This window comes from Oncorhynchus mykiss, chromosome 19, assembly GCF_057628025.1.
Source record: "Oncorhynchus mykiss isolate SJ-2025 chromosome 19, ASM5762802v1, whole genome shotgun sequence".
Lineage (NCBI taxonomy): Eukaryota > Metazoa > Chordata > Actinopteri > Salmoniformes > Salmonidae > Oncorhynchus > Oncorhynchus mykiss.
In genome coordinates, this window is record NC_143040.1 from 33,426,442 (window position 1) to 33,450,511 (window position 24,070).

The 24,070-nt window shown below is 40.8% G+C and overlaps 1 protein-coding gene across 1 annotated transcript in view; it reads right to left on the reverse strand.

Annotated features, from left to right (window-relative positions):
- Window positions 1-17,033: 17,033 nt before the first annotated feature.
- LOC110497541 (prostaglandin E2 receptor EP2 subtype) overlaps window positions 17,034-24,070 on the reverse strand; it is a 32,069-nt gene continuing 25,032 nt past the window's right edge. Inside the window, exon 2 of the mRNA XM_021573691.3 lies at window positions 17,034-22,764. Coding sequence (XP_021429366.1) covers window positions 22,471-22,764 — 294 coding nt within the window. The 3' untranslated portion in view covers window positions 17,034-22,470. The remainder of the gene's footprint in view (window positions 22,765-24,070) is intronic.

Consider the following 24,070-nt stretch of genomic DNA (forward strand, 5'->3'; position numbering starts at 1 on the left):
TAAAGGCTCTCCTAACCATTTTTCTTATATTTATATACTTTCCTAACCCTAAAATGTGTCTAAATAATGTCCAAGTAGGTGCTAAAACTGAGACGAATGTGCCTTGATGGCTTTCTTTCATTGATCCTATATTCTGACCCAGTTCTCTGGTTCTATCATAGGTACACTTCAACTATGACAGACAAATTGAGAAAAATAAATCCAGAAAATCGCATTGTAGGATTTTTAATGAATTTATTTTCAAATTATGGTGGAAAACAAGTCTTTGGTCAATAACAAAAGTTTATCTCAATACTTTGTTATATACCTTTTGTTGGCATGACAGAGGTCAAACGTTTTCTGTAAGTCTTCACAAGGTTTTCGCACACTGTTGCTGGTATTTTGGCCCATTCCTCAATGCAGATCTCCTCTAGAGCAGTGATGTTTTGGGGCTGTTGCTGGGCAACACGGACTTTCAACTCCCTCCAAAGATTTTCTATGGGGTTGAGATCTGGAGACTGGCTAGTCCACTCCAGGACCTTGAAATACTTCTTATGAAGCCACTCCTTCATTGCCCGGGTGGTGTATTTGGGATCATTGTCATGCTGAAAGACCCAGCCACGTTTCATCTTCAATGCCCTTGCTGATGGAAGGAGGTTTTCACTCAATCTCACGATACATGGCCCCATTCATTCTTTCCTTTATACGGATCAGTCGTCCTGGTCCCTTTGCAGAAAAACAGCCCCAAAGCATGATGTTTCCACCCCCAGCTTCACAGTAGGTATGGTGTTCTTTGGATGCAACTCTGCATTCTTTGTCCTTCAAAGACAACGAGTTGAGTTTTTACCAAAAAGTTATATTTTGGTTTCATCTGACCATATGACATTCTCCCAATTTTCTTCTGGATCATCCAAATGCTCTCTAGCGAACTTCAGATGGGCCTGGACATGTACTGGCTTAAGCAGGGGGACACGTCTGGCAGTGCAGGATTTGAGTCCCTGGTGGCGTAGTGTGTTACTGATGGTAGGCTTTGTTACTTTGGTCCCAGCTCTCTGCAGGTAATTCACTAGGTCCCCCCGTGTGGTTCTGGGATTTTTGCTCACCGTTCTTGTGATCATTTTGACCCCAAGGGGTGAGATCTTGCGTGGAGCCCCAGATCGAGGGAGATTATCAGTGGTCTTGTATGTCTTCCATTTCCTAATAATTGCTCCCACAGTTGATTTCTTTAAACCAAGCTGCTTACCTATTGCAGATTTAGTCTTCCCAGCCTGGTGCAGGTCTACAATTTTGTTTCTGGTGTCCTTTGACAGATCTTTGGTCTTGACCATAGTGGAGTTTGGAGTGTGACTGTTTGGGGTTGTGGACAGGTGTCTTTTATACTGATAACAAGTTCAAACAGGTGCCATTAATGCAGGTAACGAGTGGAGGACAGCCTCTTAAAGCAGAAGTTACAGGTCTGTGAGAGCCAGACATCTTTCTCTTTCGTAGGTGACCAAATACTTATTTTCCACCATAATTTGCAAATAATTTCATTAAAAAATCCTACAATGTGATTTTCTGGAGAAAAAAAATCACATTTTGTCTGTCATAGTTGAAGTGTACCTATGATGAAAATTACAGGCCTCTCTCTTTTTAAGTGGGAGAACTTGCACAATTGGTGGCTGACTAAATACGTTTTTGCCCCACTGTATTCTATTGAATCTGTCAACAAAATTCAAATTATAGGTACTTGCTGCTCACTGCATCAAGCTACCGTTGAACTGCACATAATTCCTGCCCTATACTGGAATCGCACTCGATTCATCTGTATAAAACACTACATACACTGTACATAGGCACCTATCATTATACGTTACGGAGCATCCCTACCTCTGCATATAGATGTATTTATACTGTAAATTTGTATATCCCATCTATGTTCACTTTATCTATTTTGTATATAATGTACTATATATAAACTTGGTGTAAATCCCTCTGTCTGTATTTGTCTAAATGTTATCTATCACTAGCAGCGCCATATCCCCATATACAATTCTGAGTATGTTTAAAATGCACTTGGCGAATAAAGGTGATTCTGAATCTTATAGAATATTGGTTTAAAAATATGATGAGTACAGACACCTAAAGACGAAGAGTACTGGTGTTGTGCCAAAAATCTCTCCCCTGCCAGAATCCCCCCCCCCCCCCCTTCGCGTTCTTCATTGCCGGGACTTGCTTGCTAGATGAGAGTTCTGCTCTTCACTCCGTTGCCAGTTAAGCCTATATTTCCCTGCTCTTTGTAGCAGAAAGCATTTTTGTCTGCAGTTTTCAGTTTGGCTATTTGTTTCAAGTGTATGTGGCAGTTCTAGCTTGTATGGCGCCCTGGGCGAACCCCCCTTTCATCACCCGCTCCCGCTCGCACCCTGGGGTACCCGGAGCCGCCCCCCGGCAAGATGCCGCCCAGGGCGGCTGCCCATGTCGCCCGCCCATGTCGCCAGTAACTAAATCCGCTACTGACTTTGTATTAGTCTATAAATGAATCTCTTTGCCAATATTCGTCATCTCTCCCATGTATTTTTTGAATTGTATTTTTGAATGTGTAAGGATAATAATTCAGCCATAGTTGTTCTGAAATGGTTATTGCTTGTCAACATTTTACTCCCTCTATGTTTAATATAACACAAATACATTAATTATTAATTTCAGTTGCCTATCCTGATGTGAAGTTTGTTCTATAGAAAGTATTTGACTCTAGCCACAAGACTAAGGAAATTAGAAGGGGGGGGGGGGTTCTGGCAGGGGGCAGATTTTCGGCACAACAGCGGAACCCAAAATGTGTACGGCACCCACTTCAAGCATTGGGTACAACACGTCAATTCAGGCACCGGTAAAACTTTATAATAAAGTTCAGTAATAAACCATTTATAATGTATTTACAAACAGTTTGCTCACCATTTAATTATGTATGAATTATTCATAATTTCATTCATAAGATGTTTAGGTCCTTATAACCCATTTACTAATCATTAATATAGTATTTTTGCAGTCCCTAATCTAATGTGAGGGCTATTTATACTTCATAAATGTCTTGAGTGACCAGTGTTATTTCTCACAAAAAGATAGACATGCCATTGGTAGACATTCTAGAAGTACCTGATGCTCCTTAAGGTTTCAAAATGGCCCCCAGAACATATCAATGGTTAAACATGCACACGATATAGAGGCTATTCAAGAAAATATTTTGAACATTATATTCCAAAACAGTAATAGTGTGATGTGTAACTACAGACACACTCTAGCTGAGTAAAAATGCTAACATACATTTGCGGACAAATTTATAGGCACCCTTGCCCATTCCTCCTGACAGAGCTGGTGTAACTGAGTCAGGTTTGTAGGCCTCCTTGCTCACACACGCTTTTTCAGTTCTGCCCACAAATTTTCTATGGGATTGAGGTCAGGGCTTTGTGATGGCCACTCCAATACCTTGGCTTTGTTGTCCTTGTTGACTTTGGAAGTATGCTTGGGGTCATTGTCCATTTGGAAGAATCATTTGCGACCAAGCTTTAACTTTGTGACTATTGTCTTGAGATTTTGCTTCAATATATCCACATAATTTTAATTCCTCATGATGCCATGTATTTTGTGAAATGCATCAGTCCCTCCTGCAGTAAAGCACCCGCAAAACATGATGCTGCTCTTCGGCTTGCAAGCCTTCCCCCTTTTCCTCCAAACATAACGATGTTATGGCCTTGTTGAGTGACCTTTCAGGTTATGTCGATATAGGACTTGTTTTACTGTGGATATAGATACTTTTGTACCTGTTTCCTGCAGCATCTTCATAAGGTCCTTTGCTGTTGTTCTGGGATTGATTTGCACTTTTCGCACCAAAGTACGTCCATCTCTAGGAGACAGAACACGTCTCCTTCCTGAGCGGTATGACGGCTGCGTGGTCCCATGGTGTTTATACTTGCGTACTATTGTTTCTACAGAGGAACGTGGTACCTTCAGGCATTTGGAAATTGCTCAAATAATCTGTCTGTAAACAATTGTTGGAAAAATTACTTGTGTCATGCACAAAGTAGATGTCCTAACCGACTTTGATTAGCAGGGAAACTCAAATCTGTTCTACCTAATCTCTACCAGCATGTTAAATGTGCAACACATCCACCTGAACAAGGTGGCCCCTCAGGGGTGCGTGCTCAGTCCCCTCCTGTACTCCCTGTTCACTCATGACTGCACTGCCAGGCACGACTCCAACACCAGGGTAGTGTGTACTGCCCAGTACATCACCAGGGCCAAACTTCCTGCCATCCAGGTCCTTTATATCAGGCAATGTCAGAGGAAGGCCCTAAAAATTGTCAAAGACTCCAGCCACCCAAGTCATAGACACAGCAAGCGGTACCGGAACGCCAAGTCTAGGTCCAAGAGGCTTCTAAACAGCTTCTACCCCCAAATCCATAAGACTCCTGAACATCAGAGTTAGGCGGATATAGGCGGATATGGCTACCCAGACTATTTGCATTGCCCCCTCTTCTACGCTGCTGCTACTCTCTATTATTGTATATGCATAGTCACTTTAATAACTCTTCCTAAATGTACATATTACCTCAATTACCTCGACACCGGTGCCCCCGCACATTGACTCTGTCCCGTAATCCCCTGCATATAGCCTCGCTATTGTTATTTTTCTGCTGCTTCTAATTATTTGTTACTTTTATCTCTTACTTTCTTTAGGTATTTTCTTAAAACTGTATTGTTGGTTAAGGGCTTGTAAGTAAGCATTTCAATGTAAGGTCTACACCTGTTGTATTCGGCACATGTGACAAATATGATTTGATTTGAACTTGACAGAGCTTGAAGATTTTTAAAATAATAATTTGCAAATCTCTTAGAGACTTACCCAGAAAGACTCACATCTGTGATTCAAACATGTATTGACTCAGTTATGTGAAAACTTATGTAATAAAAAAATGTCTACAAACATGTTTTCACTATGTCATTATGGGGTATTGTGTGTAGATGGGTGAGAAAACATACAAAATAATACATTTTGAATTCAGGCTGTAACACAACAAAATGTGGAATAAGTCATGGTGTATGAATACTTTCTGAAGATACTGTATCCATTTTTAAGCTGGAATGGAATGCTTGTATCTTTTATATTTTACTTTTAAATGTGATATGTGGTTGTCTTACCTAGCTATCTTAATTAAGATTATGCACTTACTTATTATGCTCTGGATAAGAGCATCTGCTAAATTTCTAAAATGTCAAATGTAAATGTTTTACATACAGATCTCATATAACTGAATCCTTTGTCATATTGATGTCACAAATGTATAATTTGTTTTAGTTTTCTATTAAAATGTAGTTCTCAGAGTTAGGCGGATATAATAAGGGCCCGAAACCTCGAGACTTCCTTAGATATCGTTCACCAGCTGTTGTTTACAAATTTACATAGTCTGCCAACCCATGTCTTACCAGAGGCTGCTGGTTTATCCTGCCGATAGAGTGTATAACCCGCCAGCTGTATGTTAATGTCGTCGTTCAGCCACGACTCGGTGAAACATAAGATATTATCGTTTTTAATGTCCCGTTGGTAGGATATACTTGCTTTTAGTTTGTCCCAGTTATTTTCCAGCGATTGAACGTTGGCTAACAGTACGAATGGCAAAGGCAGATTAGCCACTCGTCGACGGCCTGATCCTCACAAAGCACCATGATCTCCTTCCGCGAAATGTCTGTTTTTTCTCCTGCGATCGACAGGGATGAGGGCCTGTTTGGAGTATATCCTTTCCATCTGACTCATTAAAGAAATATTCTTAGTCCAATTCGAGGTGAGTAATCGCTGTCCAGAATCTATTTTCGGTCATAAGAGTCTTTAGCAGCAATATTATGTACAGAATAAGTTACAAACAAGGCAGCCATCCTCTCCGGTGCCATCATACAAGTCTTGCCATATATTTTCAAGCAATTAAAGTCAAATCTGTAACTAGGCCACTCAGGAACATTCAATGTCATATTGATAAGCAACTCCAGTGTATATTTAGCCTTGTGTTTTAGGTTATTGTCCTGCTGAATGGTGAATTTGTCTTTCATTGTCTGTTGGAAAGCTTTTCCTCCAGGATTTTGTCTGTGCTTAACTATTTTGTTTATTTTTATCCTAAAAACCTCCCTAGACCTTGCCGATGACAAGCATACCAATAGCATGAGCCACCACCATGATTGAAAATATGAATACTGGTACTCAGTGATGTGTTGAATTTGCCCCAAACATAAAGTTCATTTCTTTGCCACATTTTTAGCAGTTTTACTTATTGCAAACAGGATGCATGTTTTGGAATATTTGTATTCTGTACAAGCTTCCTTCTTTTCACTTTGTCATTTAGGTTAGTATTGTGGAGTAACTACAAGGTATTTGCTTCATCCTCAGTTTTCTCCTATCACAGCCATTAAACTCTGTAAAATGTTTTGCAAATCTTTACTCCTGAACTTTAGGCTTGCCATAACAAAGGGGTTGAATATTTAAAGACTCATTTCATTTTTTATTAATTTGTAAAAACCTCTAAAAGCATAATTCCACTTTGACATTATGGGGCATTACCAGTGACACAACATCTCAAATTAATACATATTAAATTCAGGCTGTAACACAACAAAATGTTTAAAAAGTTTGATACCCCGCCAGCTTCTCTCTGAACTGCACCCGTGGGTGTCACATCAATATTGGTCCCCTGATACCTTTTGGCGTCAAAAGACAAACGCCTGATTCACTGTCCATAACTGTGGATACGCACTTGCACTTCCTGTTTGATGAGACAACCAAAAATGCTCATGACAAGTTCTGACACGTTCCCTTCCATGACACACTCTTCCACTAAAGATTGAGGGTTGCGGTTGATTAACACCCACCTAAAGTACCTTTACTCCACTGTCAGAACCATTTATGTAGGAGAAGGGAGGGAGAGGTATGCCTAGGCAAGGATCTAAGAAGCTGAGATACCAACTATGAATAGTGTGAAGCTCAGAACGTGTTGAGACAAGGCTCGAAGTGATCCTCTAGTAAAAGGGCTTGGTGAGTAAGGAGTCACATCTGTTCAAATAATACATTTTTTTAACTGCTCTGCCATTGAGCTGACCTCGCGTTCCATTACTCAATATCTAAGCTATTCTGTAAAAGGATTTAACATTTTTAAAGTATTTCTTATAAATAATTTCCCGAAAACGTTAAAAAAGATCATAAGACTGTAGACTGGTACTGTCAAAATCTATGAATTCAACATTACATATGGCAGTCATATGTCATGTCTTTTTAATTTATTTGCTGCCCAACATTTCTAGAAATGTTTCATTAACCTAATCAGTCTTAGCCATTCTTCGTGAGACACAGAAACAGAAAAATATGATATAGAAACGATACCAAATCTCATATTTCTGTAACATACCTTCCATTTCTGTTCCCACTGCAGACTATCAGCTGACTCAATGGGCTGTATTGATTTGTAATGGTCCCAGTGGTCTTTGGAGAGGGGTTGTTCTCAGACCCATTTTGTGGTTCAGTAGAGGGAGCTTGGAACATTTTTTAGAAAGTTATGACACTGGGCATTGACTCAACGAAATTTAGTTTCAGTCACGTAATAATACATAACTAGGAGTAATACAGAGAGTGACTTTCTTTCTTTTTCATAGTTTGGGGTCTAGTCTGCCCCACGTGAATTTTATTTGTGTGTCTCCAGCTCCTAGTTCAGTAAAAGAAGAAGCCATATTGTCTGTCTGAATAAATTAACACATTTGCTACATTGGTGTCAGAATTGGGATGGGATCTCCCTGCTTGTATGGTTCCCATGGAGACGAACACAAAGCTAGTCTCAGCCTCACGAGGTCACAGTGCTGTAATGTTGGGTATTTGTGAAATGGACAACTGTATGTTATTTATTTATTTTTTACCTGAGGGGAACTTCCTTTCTCTGTGAACGAAATAAGGAGTGGGTTGGTTTTGAGCGGTTTGGTAAACAGGGGTGGTTTGGTCAAAGGAATTTTTGGTGAATAATAAATGGTGAAAGGAGTGGGTTGGTTTAATAAGTATCTTTTGAAGGTTTTGGTGGTTGTAGCATGGTGTTGAACTCACAACCATGGTGTTGCCAACTCCCTCATTTGTCACTTACATTATGTACAGTAACTTTAACTAACCTGCTATAGACACGGTCTAATACATTACCATGTTACTGTTTTAGATGAGTGCCAAACACTCCTTTCTCTGCCTCAAATGAATCCAATGTTTTCACTTTCTGTAATTTGCCTTCAGCACCTTTTGGTGGTGGAATGTTGTTTTAGCTTCGATTAGTAGTACTCTAATTGAAAACAGATGCCACACACATCTGGAATTTAATTCACCTCTCTGTTCACATGAGCTGGGCCCGTATTCATAGTGTCTCAGAATAGGAATGCAGATTTCCCCTGCCCATGTAATGTTATTCATTAAGACCTAAAAGTCTAAACTGATCCTGGATCTGCACTCCTACTCTGAGACGCTTTATGAATATGAGCCCCATAGTGGTTGGCCTTTCTTCAGCCTTGATTCACAAAAGCCAGTCAAACCATCTCTCCCATGTTTTCTCTGGCATGATACAATGTTAAAGTGTTGGAGCAAAAGGGAGATTGTTTGGACGTGAGAGATTGTGCGTGGGAGGAGTGAAGATATGGGAGTACCTCTCAGATCTTTTAATTTTACATTTTTTATTGAACCTTTATTTAACAACTTCTTAGGGATCCAGGGCAGTGTTCGGAAGTTCGGATAGTCTGACTTGCCCAAAGTAAACGGCCTGTTACTCAGGCCCAGAAGCTAAGATATGCATATAATTGGTAGCATTGGATAGAAAACACTCTAACGTTTCTACAACTGTTAAAATAATGTCTGTGAGTATAACAGCGGTTTGATATGGCAGGCAAAAACCTGAGGAAAATCCATCCGGAAAATGTTTTTTTTTTGAGCTCCCTTTGTTGGCCTATTGAATTTACAACCAAAAAGCACCCGGATTGCAGTACCTATGGTTTACATTGGATGTCAACAGTCTTTATAAAATGTTTCAGGCTTGTTTTTTGAAAAATGAACAAGTAGTTGTAGTTTTTCCAAGGTGTACCTCATTAGAAAAGTAGTCTTGATGCATGAGGTGCGCGCTCTTTGTTATTTATCTTCCCTATTGAACATACTATTCTCTGTCTTAAATTTGATCATTTATTTAGATATGAGAGTACGTGAGGATTAATTAGAAACATTGTTTGACTTGTTTGGACGAACTTTACCGGTAACTTTTTGGATTCGTTTGCATGCGAGTGGATTAGTAAAGTCAATGGCGCCAACTAAACTGACTTTTTTGGATATAAAGGACAAAACGACCATTCGTTGTGCAGCTGGGACCCTTGGGATTGCAAACAGAGGAAGATCTTCAAAGGTAAGTGATTTATTTAATCACTATTTGTGATTTTGTGATGCCTGTGCTGGTTGAAAAAGTATTTTGATGTGGGGCGCTGTCCTTAGATAATTGCATGGTATGCTTTCACCGTAAAGCCTTTTTGAAATCTGACAACGCGGTTGGATTAACAAGAAGTTAAATTTTTAAATGATGTCAGACACTTATATTTTCATTAATGTTTAATATTACTATTTTTGTATTTTGAATTTCGCAATTTCACCGGATGTTGTCGTAGGTGTCCCGCTAGCAGTTCATGCGCCCTAAGATTAACTAGGCAAGTCAGTTAAGAACACATTTTTACTTACAATGACGGCCTACCCCGGCCAAACACGGACGGCGCTGGGCCAATTTTGCACCACGCTATGGGACTCCCAATCACGGCTGGATGTGATACAGCCTGGATTCGAACCAGGGACTGTAGTGACGCCTCTTGCACTGAGATCTTGTGGTCATCTCGTGAGCTAAATTAACATTGAGCCTCGTCCAAATAATTTGGATTTCATATTTTGGGGATTTCATATTTTTTTAAATGAAATAGTCCGTAAGCTTACATGCTGACTAGACTTGTCCATTCACACCAGGAGCGATCAGGACACGCAGGTTGAAATATCAAAGCGAACTCTGAACCAACTATGTTAATTTGAGTACACGTCAAAACACATTAAACATTCATGGCCATTTTGCTAGCTTTTTGTTACTCACTAATTTGTCCTGGGAAATAAACATTGAGTTGTTATTTTACCTGATATGCACAAGGTCCTCTACTCTGACAATTGATCCACAGATAAAATGGTAAACTGAGTTCGTTTCTAGTAATCTCTCCTACTTCAGTCTTCTTCTTCTTCTTCTTTGGACTTCATATGGCGGTTGGCAACCAACTTTAAGGTGCATTATCACCACCGACTGGAGTGCGGACCTCAGTTCAGCTTTCGATCACCCACATGGGTATATGCTCCTAAAAACCAATGACGAGATGGGAGAGGTGGGACTTGCAGTGTGTCAAGCGTCAAAAATATAACCAAGTTTAGCACTTGGCTATGCAGATGCTCGTTGACATGAGCACAGTTAGGATGACATTATTGGATAACATGAATGTGTACATTTATTTTGCAATGCTCCTACACCTAACTTGAGCGGTGTGGTCAGCATGTTAATGATAATGATAATGATATGACGTCACTGCCATCTAGTAATTAAGCTCTGAGAAACTTAATTGTTTATAATGTTGGAAAATAAAAACATTTTAACTTCAAAAAGTTTGTTTCGATTGAGGAAGTACAGTGCATTCGGAAAGTATTCTTGACGTTTTCCTCATTTTGTTACGTTACAGCCTTATTCCAAAATGTATTGAATTGTTTTTTTCCCCACATCAATCAACACACAATAACCCATAATGAAAAAGCAAAACCAGTTTTTTAGAAATTTGTGCAAATTTATTTAAAAAAAACCCGGAAATATCACATTTACATAAGTATTTAGACCTTTTACTTAGTACTTTTTTGAAGCACCTTTGGCAGCGATTACAGGCTTGAGTCTTCCTGGGTATGATGCTCCAAGCTTAGCACACCTATATTTGGGAAGTTTCTCCAGTTCTTCTCTGCAGATCCACTAAAGCTCTGTCAGGTTGGATGGGGAGCGTCACTGGATAGCTATTTTAAGGTCTTTCCAGAGATGATAGATCGGGTTCAAGTCCGGGATCTGGCTGGGCCACTCAAGGACATTCAGAGACTTGTCGCGAAGCCACACGTGCGTTGTCTCGGCTGTGTGCTTAGGGTCGTTGTCCTGTTGGAAGGTGATTCTTTGACCCAGTCTGAGGTCCTGAGCGCTCTGGAGCAGGTTTTCATCAAGGATCTCTCTGTACTTTGCTCCATTCATCTTTCTCTCGTTCCTGACTATACTCCCAGTCTCTGTCGCTGAAAAATATCCCCACAGCATGATGCTGCCACCACCATGCTTCACGGTAGGGATTGTGTCAGGTTTCCTCCAGACTTTTTCTGGCATTCAGGCTAGAAAGTTCAAACAACCAGGCTTTCATGTGCCTTTTACTGAGGAGTGGCTTCCATCTGTCCACTCTACCATAAAGGCATGATTGGTGGAGTGCTGCAGTGATGGTTGTCCTTCTGAAAGGTTCTCCCATCTCCACAGAGTAACTCTAGAGCTCTGTCAGTGACAATCAAGTTTGACGGAGGAGGAATGATAGTCTGGGGCTGTTTTTCATGGTCCGGGCTAGGCCTTAGTTCCAGTGAAAGGAAATCTTAATGCTACAGCATACAATGACATTCTAGACGATTCTGTGCTTCCAACTTTGTGGCTACAGTTTGGAGAAGGCCTTTTCCTGTTTCAGCATGACAATGCCCCCATGCACAAAGAGAGGTCGCTACAGAAATGGTTTGTCGAGACAGAGTCCTGACCTCACCCCCATCGAACACCTTTGGGATGAATTGGAACACAGACTGCGAGCCAGGCCTAATTTCCCAACATCAGTGCCCGACCTCAATAATGCTCTTGTGGCTGAATGGAAGCAAGTCCCCGCAGCAATGTTCCAACATCTCGTGGAAAGCCTTCCCAGAAGAGTGGAGGCAGTTATAGCAGCAAAAGGGGGGCCAACTCTGTATTAATGCCTAAGATTTTGGAGTGAGATGTTAGACGAGCAGGTGTTCCACATATACGTGTATTTGGGCTTGAAGTGCCAAACCTGAATGTGTGACTTCTGATGTTTTCGTGAGTCTTATGTGTCTATTCTTATAACATAATGTGTATATTATTTTCAGCCTACGTTTCGTTTAGGGCTGGGATTTATTTCAAAGTTGCCACCCACCAGCATGGCAATGTTAATTAGTCAGAAACACCTAATGCAAAGTTCTTCCTATTCGCGAGTTGGTTGAGAGCCAAATACATTTTCTCTGTAGCCTACACTTGGGTTTCCACTAGATAAAACAGCCACAAAGTCAGAATTGGCTCTATCTTACAAATGCATGAAAACAACTTGAGCTTTTTGGTCTTAATTTAAGCTAAGCGTTAAACTAAGGTTAGCAGTGTGGTTAAGGTTAGGGTTAAGGTGAGAGTTAGATTTAAAATCCGATTAAAAGAAGAGAAAAAGTAGAAATAGACAATGTTCATGACTTTGTGGCGGTGTTAACTAGTGACGGCCTTATACTTGGGCACCTTGTCATGGAGCAAATTAAAATAGAGAGAGCAAACTAATGTTTTTGCACCTCCCCTTTTTTACCAGCAAATGATCATAATCCAGTTTTACTTATTGCGTGATATCAAATCAAATCAGATTGTATTTTAGAACTCTGCTCCCCCAGTCGCCTCAAGATGAATGGTTTTGACGACTAACGTTTAGGGCAAATTTGTTTTGCATGGCCCGGTGCCCTGGGTTTGCTCATTTTTGACCATTCCATTGATCCTAAAGAGAAATCTCCACCCAACCGGGGCACCAGGACATGCAAAATGGCCAATTGCTCCAAACCTTTCAATAGATAAGCTTCATGTCCACCAGATGTGTCAAACTCTTTGTGTTCTGGCGGAAGTCATCATACATAGAACAGTCCGTAAGTTCATAAAAGTTCCCCATGGTGGGGGTGGCACCATACAGAGACTAAATGATAATGGCTATTGTGTATATAGATGAGAAGATACGACTGGAAATATGTCTCCAGTAAGAAGGACACTGTGACAATTCATTATTACTACACTTGGGTAGTGCGCCCTGTTGGCTAGTTTTCATGAAACCAGCCAACAGAATGGTGTGCAAAATACATATGCACAGAACTGTTCTGTGCGTAATTCAGCATGCCATCATGCACGGCAAGCTAGTGATTTGAAATCAGTACTCAATATGGAAACAACCAGTTAAATGTATTCATGTTGCTAGAGATGTGTGACAGAGGAATCGACACAAACTATATTTATTGTTCTAATGTGCCCTTGTGCACCAGTCTGTTGGTAGCACAGCCAGCCAGTTGTTCAATAGGAGAATAACTCATCTTTTTATAATTATTAGCTTTGGTCAAACAGGGCAAAAATGATATTTTCTATGATGCAAACCACATGTGCATCAAGTACGGAAAATGCAGGCTAGACATTTCTCAAAAACAACATGTTGTCACGCCCTGACCTTAGAGAGCTTTTTATGTCTCTATTTTGGTTTGGTCAGGGTGTGATTTGGGTGGGCATTCTATGTTTTATTTTCTATGTTTTTGTATTTCTTTGTTTTGTCCGGGTATGGTTCTCAATCAGGGACAGCTGTCTATCGTTCTCTCTGATTGGGAATCATACTTAGGCAGCTTTTTTCCCTTTTGTGTTTGTGGGAAGTTAACTTTGTTAGAGGCATCATAGCCCTGTTAAGCGTCACGGTCGTTTTGTATTGTTTATTGTTTTGTTGGCGACATTAAAATAAAAAGGAATATGTACGCTCACCACGCTGCACCTTGGTCCGCTTCTTACAATGACCGTGACACATACGGCAAAACGCATGTGGATCTGGTGGACATATGGCACTAGGCTATCCATATTACCGGAGCTTATATTCTTTCTATTTCTATGGCGGATTCGCAGCCTCAATTTAGATTGTGCATTGATATGAAGCTTCGCAGTTTACATAATGCATTGATATACAGTGCATTCGGAAAGTATTGGCTTTTTACACGTTACGTTACAGCCTCATTCTAAAATTGTTTTTAAAAAAAAAATTCTCATCAATCTATACACAATACCCCACAAAGTGAAAACAGGTTTTTTACCACATTTATAAAAAACAGAAAAACCTTATTTATGTAAGAATTTATGTTCAGACCCTTTGCTATGAGACTTGAAATTGAGCTCAGGTGCATCCTGTTTCCATTGATCATCCTTGAGATGTTTCTAGAACTTGATTGGAGTCCACCTTTGGTAAATTCAATTGATTGGACATGATTCCATGATTTGGAAAGGCAAACACCTGTTTATGTAAGGTCCCACAGTTGACTGCATGTCAGAGCAAAAACCAAGCCATGAGATCGAAGGAGTTGTATCGAGGCACAGATCTGGGGAAGGGTACCAAAACATTTCTGCAGCATTGAAGGTCCCCAAGAACACAGTGGCCTCAATAATCCTTAGATGGAAGAAGTTTGGAACTACCAAAACTCTTCCTAGAGCTGGCTGCCTGGACAAATTGAGCAACTGGGGGAGAAGTATCTTGGTCAGGGAGGTGACCAAGAACCCGATGGTCACTCTGTCAGAGTTCCACAGTTCCTTTGTGTAGATGGGAGAACCTTGATGTAGACAAAGAGATCCTTGATGAAGGGCTGTATCTCAGCCAACTGTGTACTGAGTAAAAGGTCTGAATAGTTATGTAACTGTGATATTTCAGCTTTACATTTTTTAAATAAATTTGTTAACATTTCTAAAACCTGTTTTTGCTTTGTCATTATGGGGTATTGTGTGCCGATTGAGGAACAAAAACTATTTAATCCATATTAGAATAAGGCTGTAACATAACAAAACGTGAAAGTCAAGGGTAATGAATACTTCCTAAATGCACTGTATAGCTAGCTAGCTTGTTGAAATGATGGGAGAACAAAGAATATAGCTTAGAATAACTTTATCTATTTACAGTGCCTTGCGAAAGTATTCGGCCCCCTTGAACTTTGCGACCTTTTGCCACATTTCAGGCTTCAAACATAAAGATATAAAACTGTATTTTTTTGTGAAGAATCAACAACAAGTGGGACACAATCATGAAGTGGAACGACATTTATTCATTTTAAGGAACCACCTTTTGCTGCGATTACAGCTGTAAGTCGCTTGGGGTATGTCTCTATCAGTTTTGCACATCGAGAGACTGAAATCTTTTCCCATTCCTCCTTGCAAAACAGCTCGAGCTCAGTGAGGTTGGATGGAGAGCATTTGTGAACAGCAGTTTTCAGTTTTTTCCACAGATTCTCGATTGGATTCAGGTCTGGACTTTGACTTGGCCATTCTAACACCTGGATATGTTTATTTTTGAACCATTCCATTGTAGATTTTGCTTTATGTTTTGGATCATTGTCTTGTTGGAAGACAAATCTCCGTCCCAGTCTCAGGTCTTTTGCAGACTCCATCAGGTTTTCTTCCAGAATGGTCCTGTATTTGGCTCCATCCATCTTCCCATCAATTTTAACCATATTCCCTGTCCCTGCTGAAGAAAAGCAGGCCCAAACCATGATGCTGCCACCACCATGTTTGACAGTGGGGATGGTGTGTTCAGGGTGATAAGCTGTGTTGCTTTTACGCCAAACATAACGTCTTGCATTTTTGCCAAAAAGTTCAATTTTGGTTTCATCTGACCTGACCACCTTCTTCCACATGTTTGGTGTGTCTCCCAGGTGGCTTGTGGCAAACTTTAAACAACACTTTTTATGGATATCTTTAAGAAATGGCTTTCTTCTTGCCACTCTTCCATAAAGGCCTGATTTGTGCAATATATGACTGATTGTTGTCCTATGGACAGAGTCTCCCACCTCAGCTGTAGATCTCTGCAGTTCATCCAGAGTGATCATGGGCCTCTTGGCTGCATCTCTGATCAGTCTTCTCCTTGTATGAGCTGAAAGTTTAGAGGGACGGCCAGGTCTTGGTAGATTTGCAGTGGTCTGATACTCCTTCCATTTCAATATTATCGCTTGCACAGTGCTCCTTGGGATGTTTAAAGCTTGGGAAATCTTTTTGTATCCAAATCCGGCTTTAAACTTCTTCACAACAGTATGTCGGACCTGCCTGGTGTGTTCCTTGTTCTTCATGATGCTCTCTGCGCTTTTAACGGACCTCTGAGACTATCACAGTGCAGGTGCATTTATACGGAGACTTGATTACACACAGGTGGATTGTATTTATCATCATTAGTCATTTAGGTAGACATTGGATCATTCAGAGATCCTCACTGAACTTCTGGAGAGAGTTTGCTGCACTGAAAGTAAAGGGGCTGAATAATTTTGCACGCCCAATTTTTCAGTTTTTGATTTGTTAAAAAAGTTTGAAATATCCAATAAATGTCGTTCCACTTCATGATTGTGTCGCACTTGTTGCTGATTCTTCACAAAAAAATACAGTTTTATATCTTTATGTTTGAAGCCTGAAATGTGGCAAAAGGTCGCAAAGTTCAAGGGGGCCGAATACTTTCGCAAGGCACTGTACCATGTCTTCATTCATGAACAATATATCTCTCTTTGTGTAGGAACTGTATATTTTTAAAGTGTTTGTCACTTTTGAGTTGAGTTGTTTGGCCTTTGGGATTGGCCTCTTGCGCTCCTCTCCCATTAGCCCTCCCCTATCTCACTTGTGTATGTTTGTGTAACTCTCCACACTATCTCTGAACAGCAGCTGTTTTCCTGGCTATGCCTTTCTCGATAAATTAATTTCCTCCCTCCTCGCCTATTAAACTCATGGCTGCCAATGGATAATTCTATTAACAAGGACATCGTAAATAAAGTGAGATTGAATTGGATTATCGATGAAGGACGGAACAGTGCTGACATTTTGGTCGTGACTCGTGATGAGGTCCTTGGGTTTAGGTGATAACCATCACAGAGGAAATGGTAGAGCTGCTGATGATAGCGGGGAAAAAGGAACATGGCACAGTAATAATCTTTAGTGGTACCAGCTTTATTACAACACGTTACTAAAACATTGTTCATTTTGACAGAAAATTCACAAGAACCAGCAATTGAGACGCAATAGGTAGCATATAGTACCTGCTGCAAGCGACAAGACAAAAAAAGCACATACAATGACTATTTTCAAAGCTGCCTTGCTTGAAATAGTCATAGACCCCAATGGTACGTAGGTACAAGTGCCTGGAATGTGTCATGTTGGGTTTACGTCAAGCCAACCACGTGTACATTTGAAATGTGCAAAATGTACTAGTCAGCTAAACCCAAATGGAACCAGACAGGTAAGTGAGTGGAATGGAACAATCATGTCTGGGAGGATGTCAGTTCTTGGCGGCGCGGGTCAGTTTGGCAGACAAGGCATTGTCGTTGTTGATAAACACGTTTCTCTCCAATGGGTGTCTGGCATTCTCTGTCTCTTGTCAGAGCCCGTGACTTAATCACATTCCATCAAATTAACCCGCTGTGTGTGTGTGTGTTTCTGCCTTTTGAAATGTGACCAAGAAGTCTAAAGTGAGGGGAGAATGAACAAGGTAGTGAGAGAAAAAAAGGAGGGAGAGGGACTAAGAGAGAGTGGGTGACAGATAAATAAAATAGAGTGTAGATGGCTTGTGATTGAACTCCACATGGGCAATGTTAATAGCAATCATAAAACTTCAGTTATTTTTTGATGCCTTAAAAATCAACATTGAACTACATAATTTATCTAAATTGGCATTTGTACTAATATCATAGGCATGGCTGTGTATTAGCCTAGAGAGAGGAAGGCTGTGTCCCAAATGGCACCCTATTCTCTATATATTGTCCTACTTTTGACCAGAGAGGAGGTTTGTGCCTCTATACTCCCACGCTTCTTTGCAGGAACTTGATTATATGAAACCAAACATCCTCCCACCACAAGGCAGGGGGCCTTAGGCCATCTTACCAGCCCAGACTTTAGCTACGGCATCGCCAACCTTAAAGCCTAGAAAACTTATTTGGGTGATGTTCATTAGAGCATGCAATGGAAAACGTTTTGCAACAAAAAACGAAATTGAGAGAAGTTTATGTTCATGTTGTCCCTCCCTGTTTCAGTTGGTTTTCTTATATTTGGTGCCTAATCAACACGACCCAGGACTGACACGAGACACGATATGTTTCAACAAAGTCATTTCCCTCTGACTAATCACCTTCATTAAATCAATCGCAAGAGTAAACAGAATTAATCACGTTTGTAATCAAAATCGCATGCCTGTTCCTGTGGAGCCATCTCCAATGTAATTAATGCTATATAATTGTGTTTATTTCGTTAGTATTTGTGACTAGTGATCAATTTAAAGGGTCTGCATGTTGTTAATTCAATATGCTCTCCCAAAGGCAACTTGAGTGTCTGATTTGCTTGTGTGAGTTATATCGCTGGAGCTAGTCAAATCCCTGTTTGTTTTGATAATGAGAGAGTAATAATTTTTTTTAAACGGCTGATTGGGAGTCTAACTTTGTTAACATACACATCTGGATGTCATCCACGACGTTGGTCTATGACAGGTAGTAGTGGGGCTCCAGAACAGGTTTGATGGATAAAGGGCTAGATGGATGCGCCAGGTGCATACTAACAGAAGCATTAACACACACATCCACACACACGCACACAGGCATACACATACGCAGGCACATGTACATAATTACACATGCCTGACAAAGTTTAAAAGCTCAGTGCAATCAGGATCTTCCACAGGGTCTGACATGTAAATGAGAATTTATTCTCAGTCAATTTACCACGGAATCCCAATTTATCTGCTAAAATAAGGGTTAAATAAATTAACATTAACAACAGGTATAGGTACAGTTGAAGTTAGAAGTTTACATACACTTAGGTTGGAGTCATAAACTCATTTTTCAACCACTCCACAAATTTCTTGTTAAGAAACTATGGTTTTGGCAAGTCGGTTAGGACATCTACTTTGCGCATGACACAAGTAATTTTTACAACAATTGTTTACAGACGGATTATTTTACTTATAATTCATTGCATCACAATTCCAGTGGGTCAGAAGTTTACATACACTAAGTTGACTGTCATGGCTTTAGAAGCTTCTGATGGGCTAATTGACGTCAATTGGAGGTGTACCTGTGGATGTATTTCAAGGCCTACCTTCAAACTCAGTGCCTCTTTGCTTGACATCATGGGAAAATCTAATTGTTGACCTCCAAGTCGGGTTCATTTTTGGGAGCAATTTCCAAATGCCTGAAGGTACCACATTCATCTGTTCAAACAATGGTACGCAAGTATAAACACCATGGGACCACGCAGCTGTCATACAGCTCAGGAAGGATAAGCGTTCTGTCTCCTAGAGATGAACGTACAGCAAAGGACCTTGTGAAGATGTTGGAGGAAACAGGTACAAAAGTATCTATATTCACAGTAAAACGAGTCCTATATCAACATAACCTGAAAGGCCACTCAGCAAGGAAGAAGCCACTGCTTCAAGACCGCCATAAAAAAAGCCTGACTACGGTTTGCAACTGCCCATGGGGACAAAGACTGTACTTTTTGGAGAAATGTCCTCTGGTCCAATGGAACAAAAATAGAACTGTTTGGCCATAATGACCATCGTTATGTCTGGAGGAAAAAGGGGGAGGCTTGCAAGCCGAAGAACACCATCCTAACCGTGAAGCACGGGGGTGGCAGCATCATGTTGTGGGGGTGCTTTGCTGCAGGAGCGACTGGTGCACTTCACAAAATATATAGCATCATGAGGAATTACAATTATGTGGATATATTGAAGCAACATCTGAAGACATCAGTCTTATAGCTTGGTCGCAAATGGGTCTTCCAAATGGACAATGACCCCAAGCACACTTTCAAAGTTGTGGCAAAATGGCTTAAGGACAACAAAGTCAAGGTATTGGAGTTGCCATCAAAAAGCCCTGACCTCAACCCTATCGAACATTTGTGGGTAGAACTGAAAAAGCGTGTGTGAGCAAGGAAGCCTACAAACCTGACTCAGTTACACCATCTCTGTCAGGAGGAATGGGCCAACAATTCCCCCAACTCTTTGTGGGAAGCTTGTGGAAGGCTACCCGAAACATTTGACCCAAGTTAAACAATTTAAAGACAATGCTACCAAATACTAATTGAGTACAGTTTATGTAAACTTCTGACCCACTTAGAATGTGATGAAAGAAATGAAAGCTGAAATAAATCATTCTCTACTATTATTCTGACATTTCACATTCTTAAAATAAAGTGGTGATCCTAACTGACCTAAGACAGGGAATGTTTACTAGGATTAAATGTCAGGTATTGTGAAAAACTGAGTTTATATGTATTTGGCTAAGGTGTATGTAAACTTCCGACTTCAACTTTAGAGGTAGGATTTCTTGCTGTTATCATGTTTTTTTCATTGCCATCTCTTTGACATTAGCTAGGTTTCCATCCATTTGGCGACAGATTTTCATGCAAATATTCTAAAATCCATATGAAAACAACATGCGCATTTTCCCACCAGAGAGTTGTTTCCATCAAATTGACTTGTTACAGATAAATGTGTTTTCCCATGTCCCGAATAAAAGGTCAAATGGGTTTCCGTCACATTTTCAACTCTACTGATGGTCTTGTCACAAAAAAAGTTGCGTTTTATAGCGAATGTGTCCACTCTGGTCTTGGCACGTGCACACTAGCTAATAGCTCGCACTCGCAGATGCAGTGCGGCTATAGCCTAAATTATGACATTATTATGGACAAAATAGCAAGATTATTTTTATTTGTCAAACGACAGCCAAGCATGAATCATCATGTCACCAGAATAAGACCCTCGATATGTATTGGAAATGAAAAAAGCGTTTCCACCGCCATTTCATGCATAATAAATGTTATCGACACAAAAAAATCCCACATTGTCTGGCATATTGTCTTGTTGACATTTCAAATGTTTACCAACAAATTTTCTTTTTCCATCAGGCCTGTCGTGACATTTTTTATACAACATTTACTTTCGTCACATAAAAAGGTTTACTGACACACACACACACGAACGACACATTTACAACTGCGCACTGAACATTCATGAGTACCTTGTCACCAGGTACACTAACACATCAATGAGATCTGAGGGCTGGGACACATAATAAATACTCAAGCTGTCCTTTCAACTGGCCTACCTGGTTAAATAAAGATGAAATAAAATAAAACACTGAGGTATCTCATAAGGGTACAGACGAAACCTCCTCTCATAGCACAATTCTCATAACATAACCACATTAATTAGTTTGATAAAACATGTTACAAAAAGAAATGTCACTCTCGAGCTATTACCCTTTGACCGTTTGAGGTGAGTACACAGTGGGGTGACAGGGGAAAGGTCAACGGGTCATAGCTGCAGGGAGAGGGGATAGTGTATGTGTGTGTCAGGCCTGGGCTCAAATACATGTATTTGATTATTTGTTATTTTCTGTGTACCGTATTTTAGTACTTTTTACTCAAATAAAGTATAAATATCGTACTAATATTTTAATGTGTCCCGAATCAACTACTTCTACTATAAATAGCCTACATTTTGAAAGTATTTCCAACTACATTATTTCAAATACCAAACAGACCTGGTTGAAATGCATGGTAGTATTTAAATATTTATTTACGAAATACATGCAAATACTCTCCAAGGTTATTTCCAAATACATTCCAATATTAAACTACTTGTGTTTTCGGAATAAAATGACCAAATGCTTACACCCAAATGTATTTGAAATACCCTAAATAGTATTTGAACATAGGTTTGGAGTGTGTGAATCTTGCTTGGATTACATGCATGACTCCGACTTTTCTGATAACAATTCCCAAAATCACAAGGATTCCATTTGATGGCTGAAGGAACATCTCAATAGAAAGAATTCATGTAAACTTCCCTGGGAGTCCCAGGGTGTGGTAACAGGGCACGGTGGCAACAATGCATGCATCTGGAGCATGATCAACTCACATAGAATAAACAGTCCTTATCTGATTTAGTTCCTTCAGTGATGTGAATCCTGGTTTGCTGTCCTTGTAGTGGCCTCTGATCTGAGAGTCCAGGCTGTAAAAACAAATAATGGGTAGTACTTTTAAGAACGTGACCCTGTACTGCAACTCCATTCTCCTCAGAGTTGGAGTCTAACTGCCCGTCAAATGTCTGTTGCTGGCCTCCGGAGGCTTCCAAAATGAGCCTCAGAGCTTGTTCCAAAACAAGCAAGCAGCAGCCTACGTTTGCAGGAATGTGTAGGTTGCCGCTCCACTTGTCCAAAAGTTGCCCCTAAGTAGCTACACACACACCCCACATCCCTGCAATATAACCAAACCACTAGGCAGGCAGCACATTTGGGCAGTGGCACTATTCGGAGTGGCTTCTCCCTTCAGAGACAACATACAAGGCCCCAATTAGGTCCAGTACATCAAAGGGTCAAACCATATGCGTGGACATCGGAGGGTGGGTGAACTCTGAGACAGCACTGGGATGGCACAGCTCCAGCTGGGCATGGGTCTGCTTCCCCAGGGAGGACTTGAAGAAAGACTCCCTGGACCGCAGGAGGGGCGTCTTGCACAGGGCTCCCCAGAAGAAGCGCAGCACTGATGGGCTGAGGAAGATGAACACCCAGGGGTCCACGATGGAGTTGGTTGAGAGAAAGAGGAGGGCGATGAGGTCCATCTTGTGGCTCTCCTTCCTCTGCCCCGTGGAGTTGATATAAACACGGATCTAAGAGAGGAAGAGAAGACACTGAATAACGAGTCCTGATCAAATGACTTACTGAGGAATCCCACTGCTGCCATCTACATCCAAAACAAAGGTAATGTGGTTTGGTAAGAAGAATGCCCCTCTCCCCACCTGTGTGATTACTACCTTTGCGGGTTTAGAGCTTGACCTCATATAAGCACTTGGGAGTACGGCTAGACAGTACACTGTCCTTCTCTCAGCACGTATCAAAGTTGCAGGCTAAGGTTACATTTAGACCTGGATTCGCAATCTCTCCTCTTTCACCCCAGCTGCCAAACTAACCCTGATTCAGATGACCATCCTACCCATGCTAGATTACGGAGATGTAATTCATAGATCAGTAGGTAAGGGTGCTCTCGAGCAGCTAGATGTTCTTTACCATTCAGCCATCAGATTTGCCACCAATACTCCTTATAGGACACATCACTGCACTCTATACTCCTCTGTAAAACTGGTCATCTCTGTATACCCACAAGACCCACTGGTTGATGCTTATTTATAAAACCCTCTTAGGCCTCACTACCCCCTATCTGAGATACCTACTGCAGCCCTCATCCTCCACACACAACACCCATTCTGCCAGTCACATTCTGGTAAAGGTCCCCAAAGCACACATCCCTGGGTTGCTCCTCTTTTCAGTTCGCTGCAGCTAGCGACTGGAATGAGCTACAAAAAACACTCAAACTGGACAGTTTTATCTCCATCTCTTCATTCAAAGACTCAATCATGGACACTCTTACTGACAGTTGTCTGCTTCGCGTGATGTATTGTCTTTACCTTCTTGCCTTTGTGCTGTTGTCTGTGCCCAAAAAGTTTTGTACCATGTTTTGTTGCTACCATGTTGTTGTCATGTGGTGTTGCGACCAAGCTGTGTTTTCATGTGTTGCTGCCATGCTGTTGTTGTTGTCTTTGGTCTCTCTTTATGTAGGGTTGTGGTGTCTCTCTTGTTATGATGTGTGTTTTGTCCTAGATTTTTAATCCCAGCCCCCGTCCCCGCAGGAGGCCTTTTACCTTTTGGTAGACCGTCATTGTAAATAAGAATTTGTTCTTATTTTAATTTTAAAAACTGTCTAAGTGCGGGATCCTTGCCTGAAGCTGTTGTAGTGGGTACAGTACATACTGCAGCATATATTCCCCACCCCAGCATGGGTACTAATGACAGTCTATTCTGCATCTCCCCGTCTGTTTCCCCACTCATTTAATCCTCTCTGTCTGAATCAAATGTGATCCCACAGATGCCACCAACCATCTCAACATGCTGTCACCACCAATCACTAGCAAGGCTTAA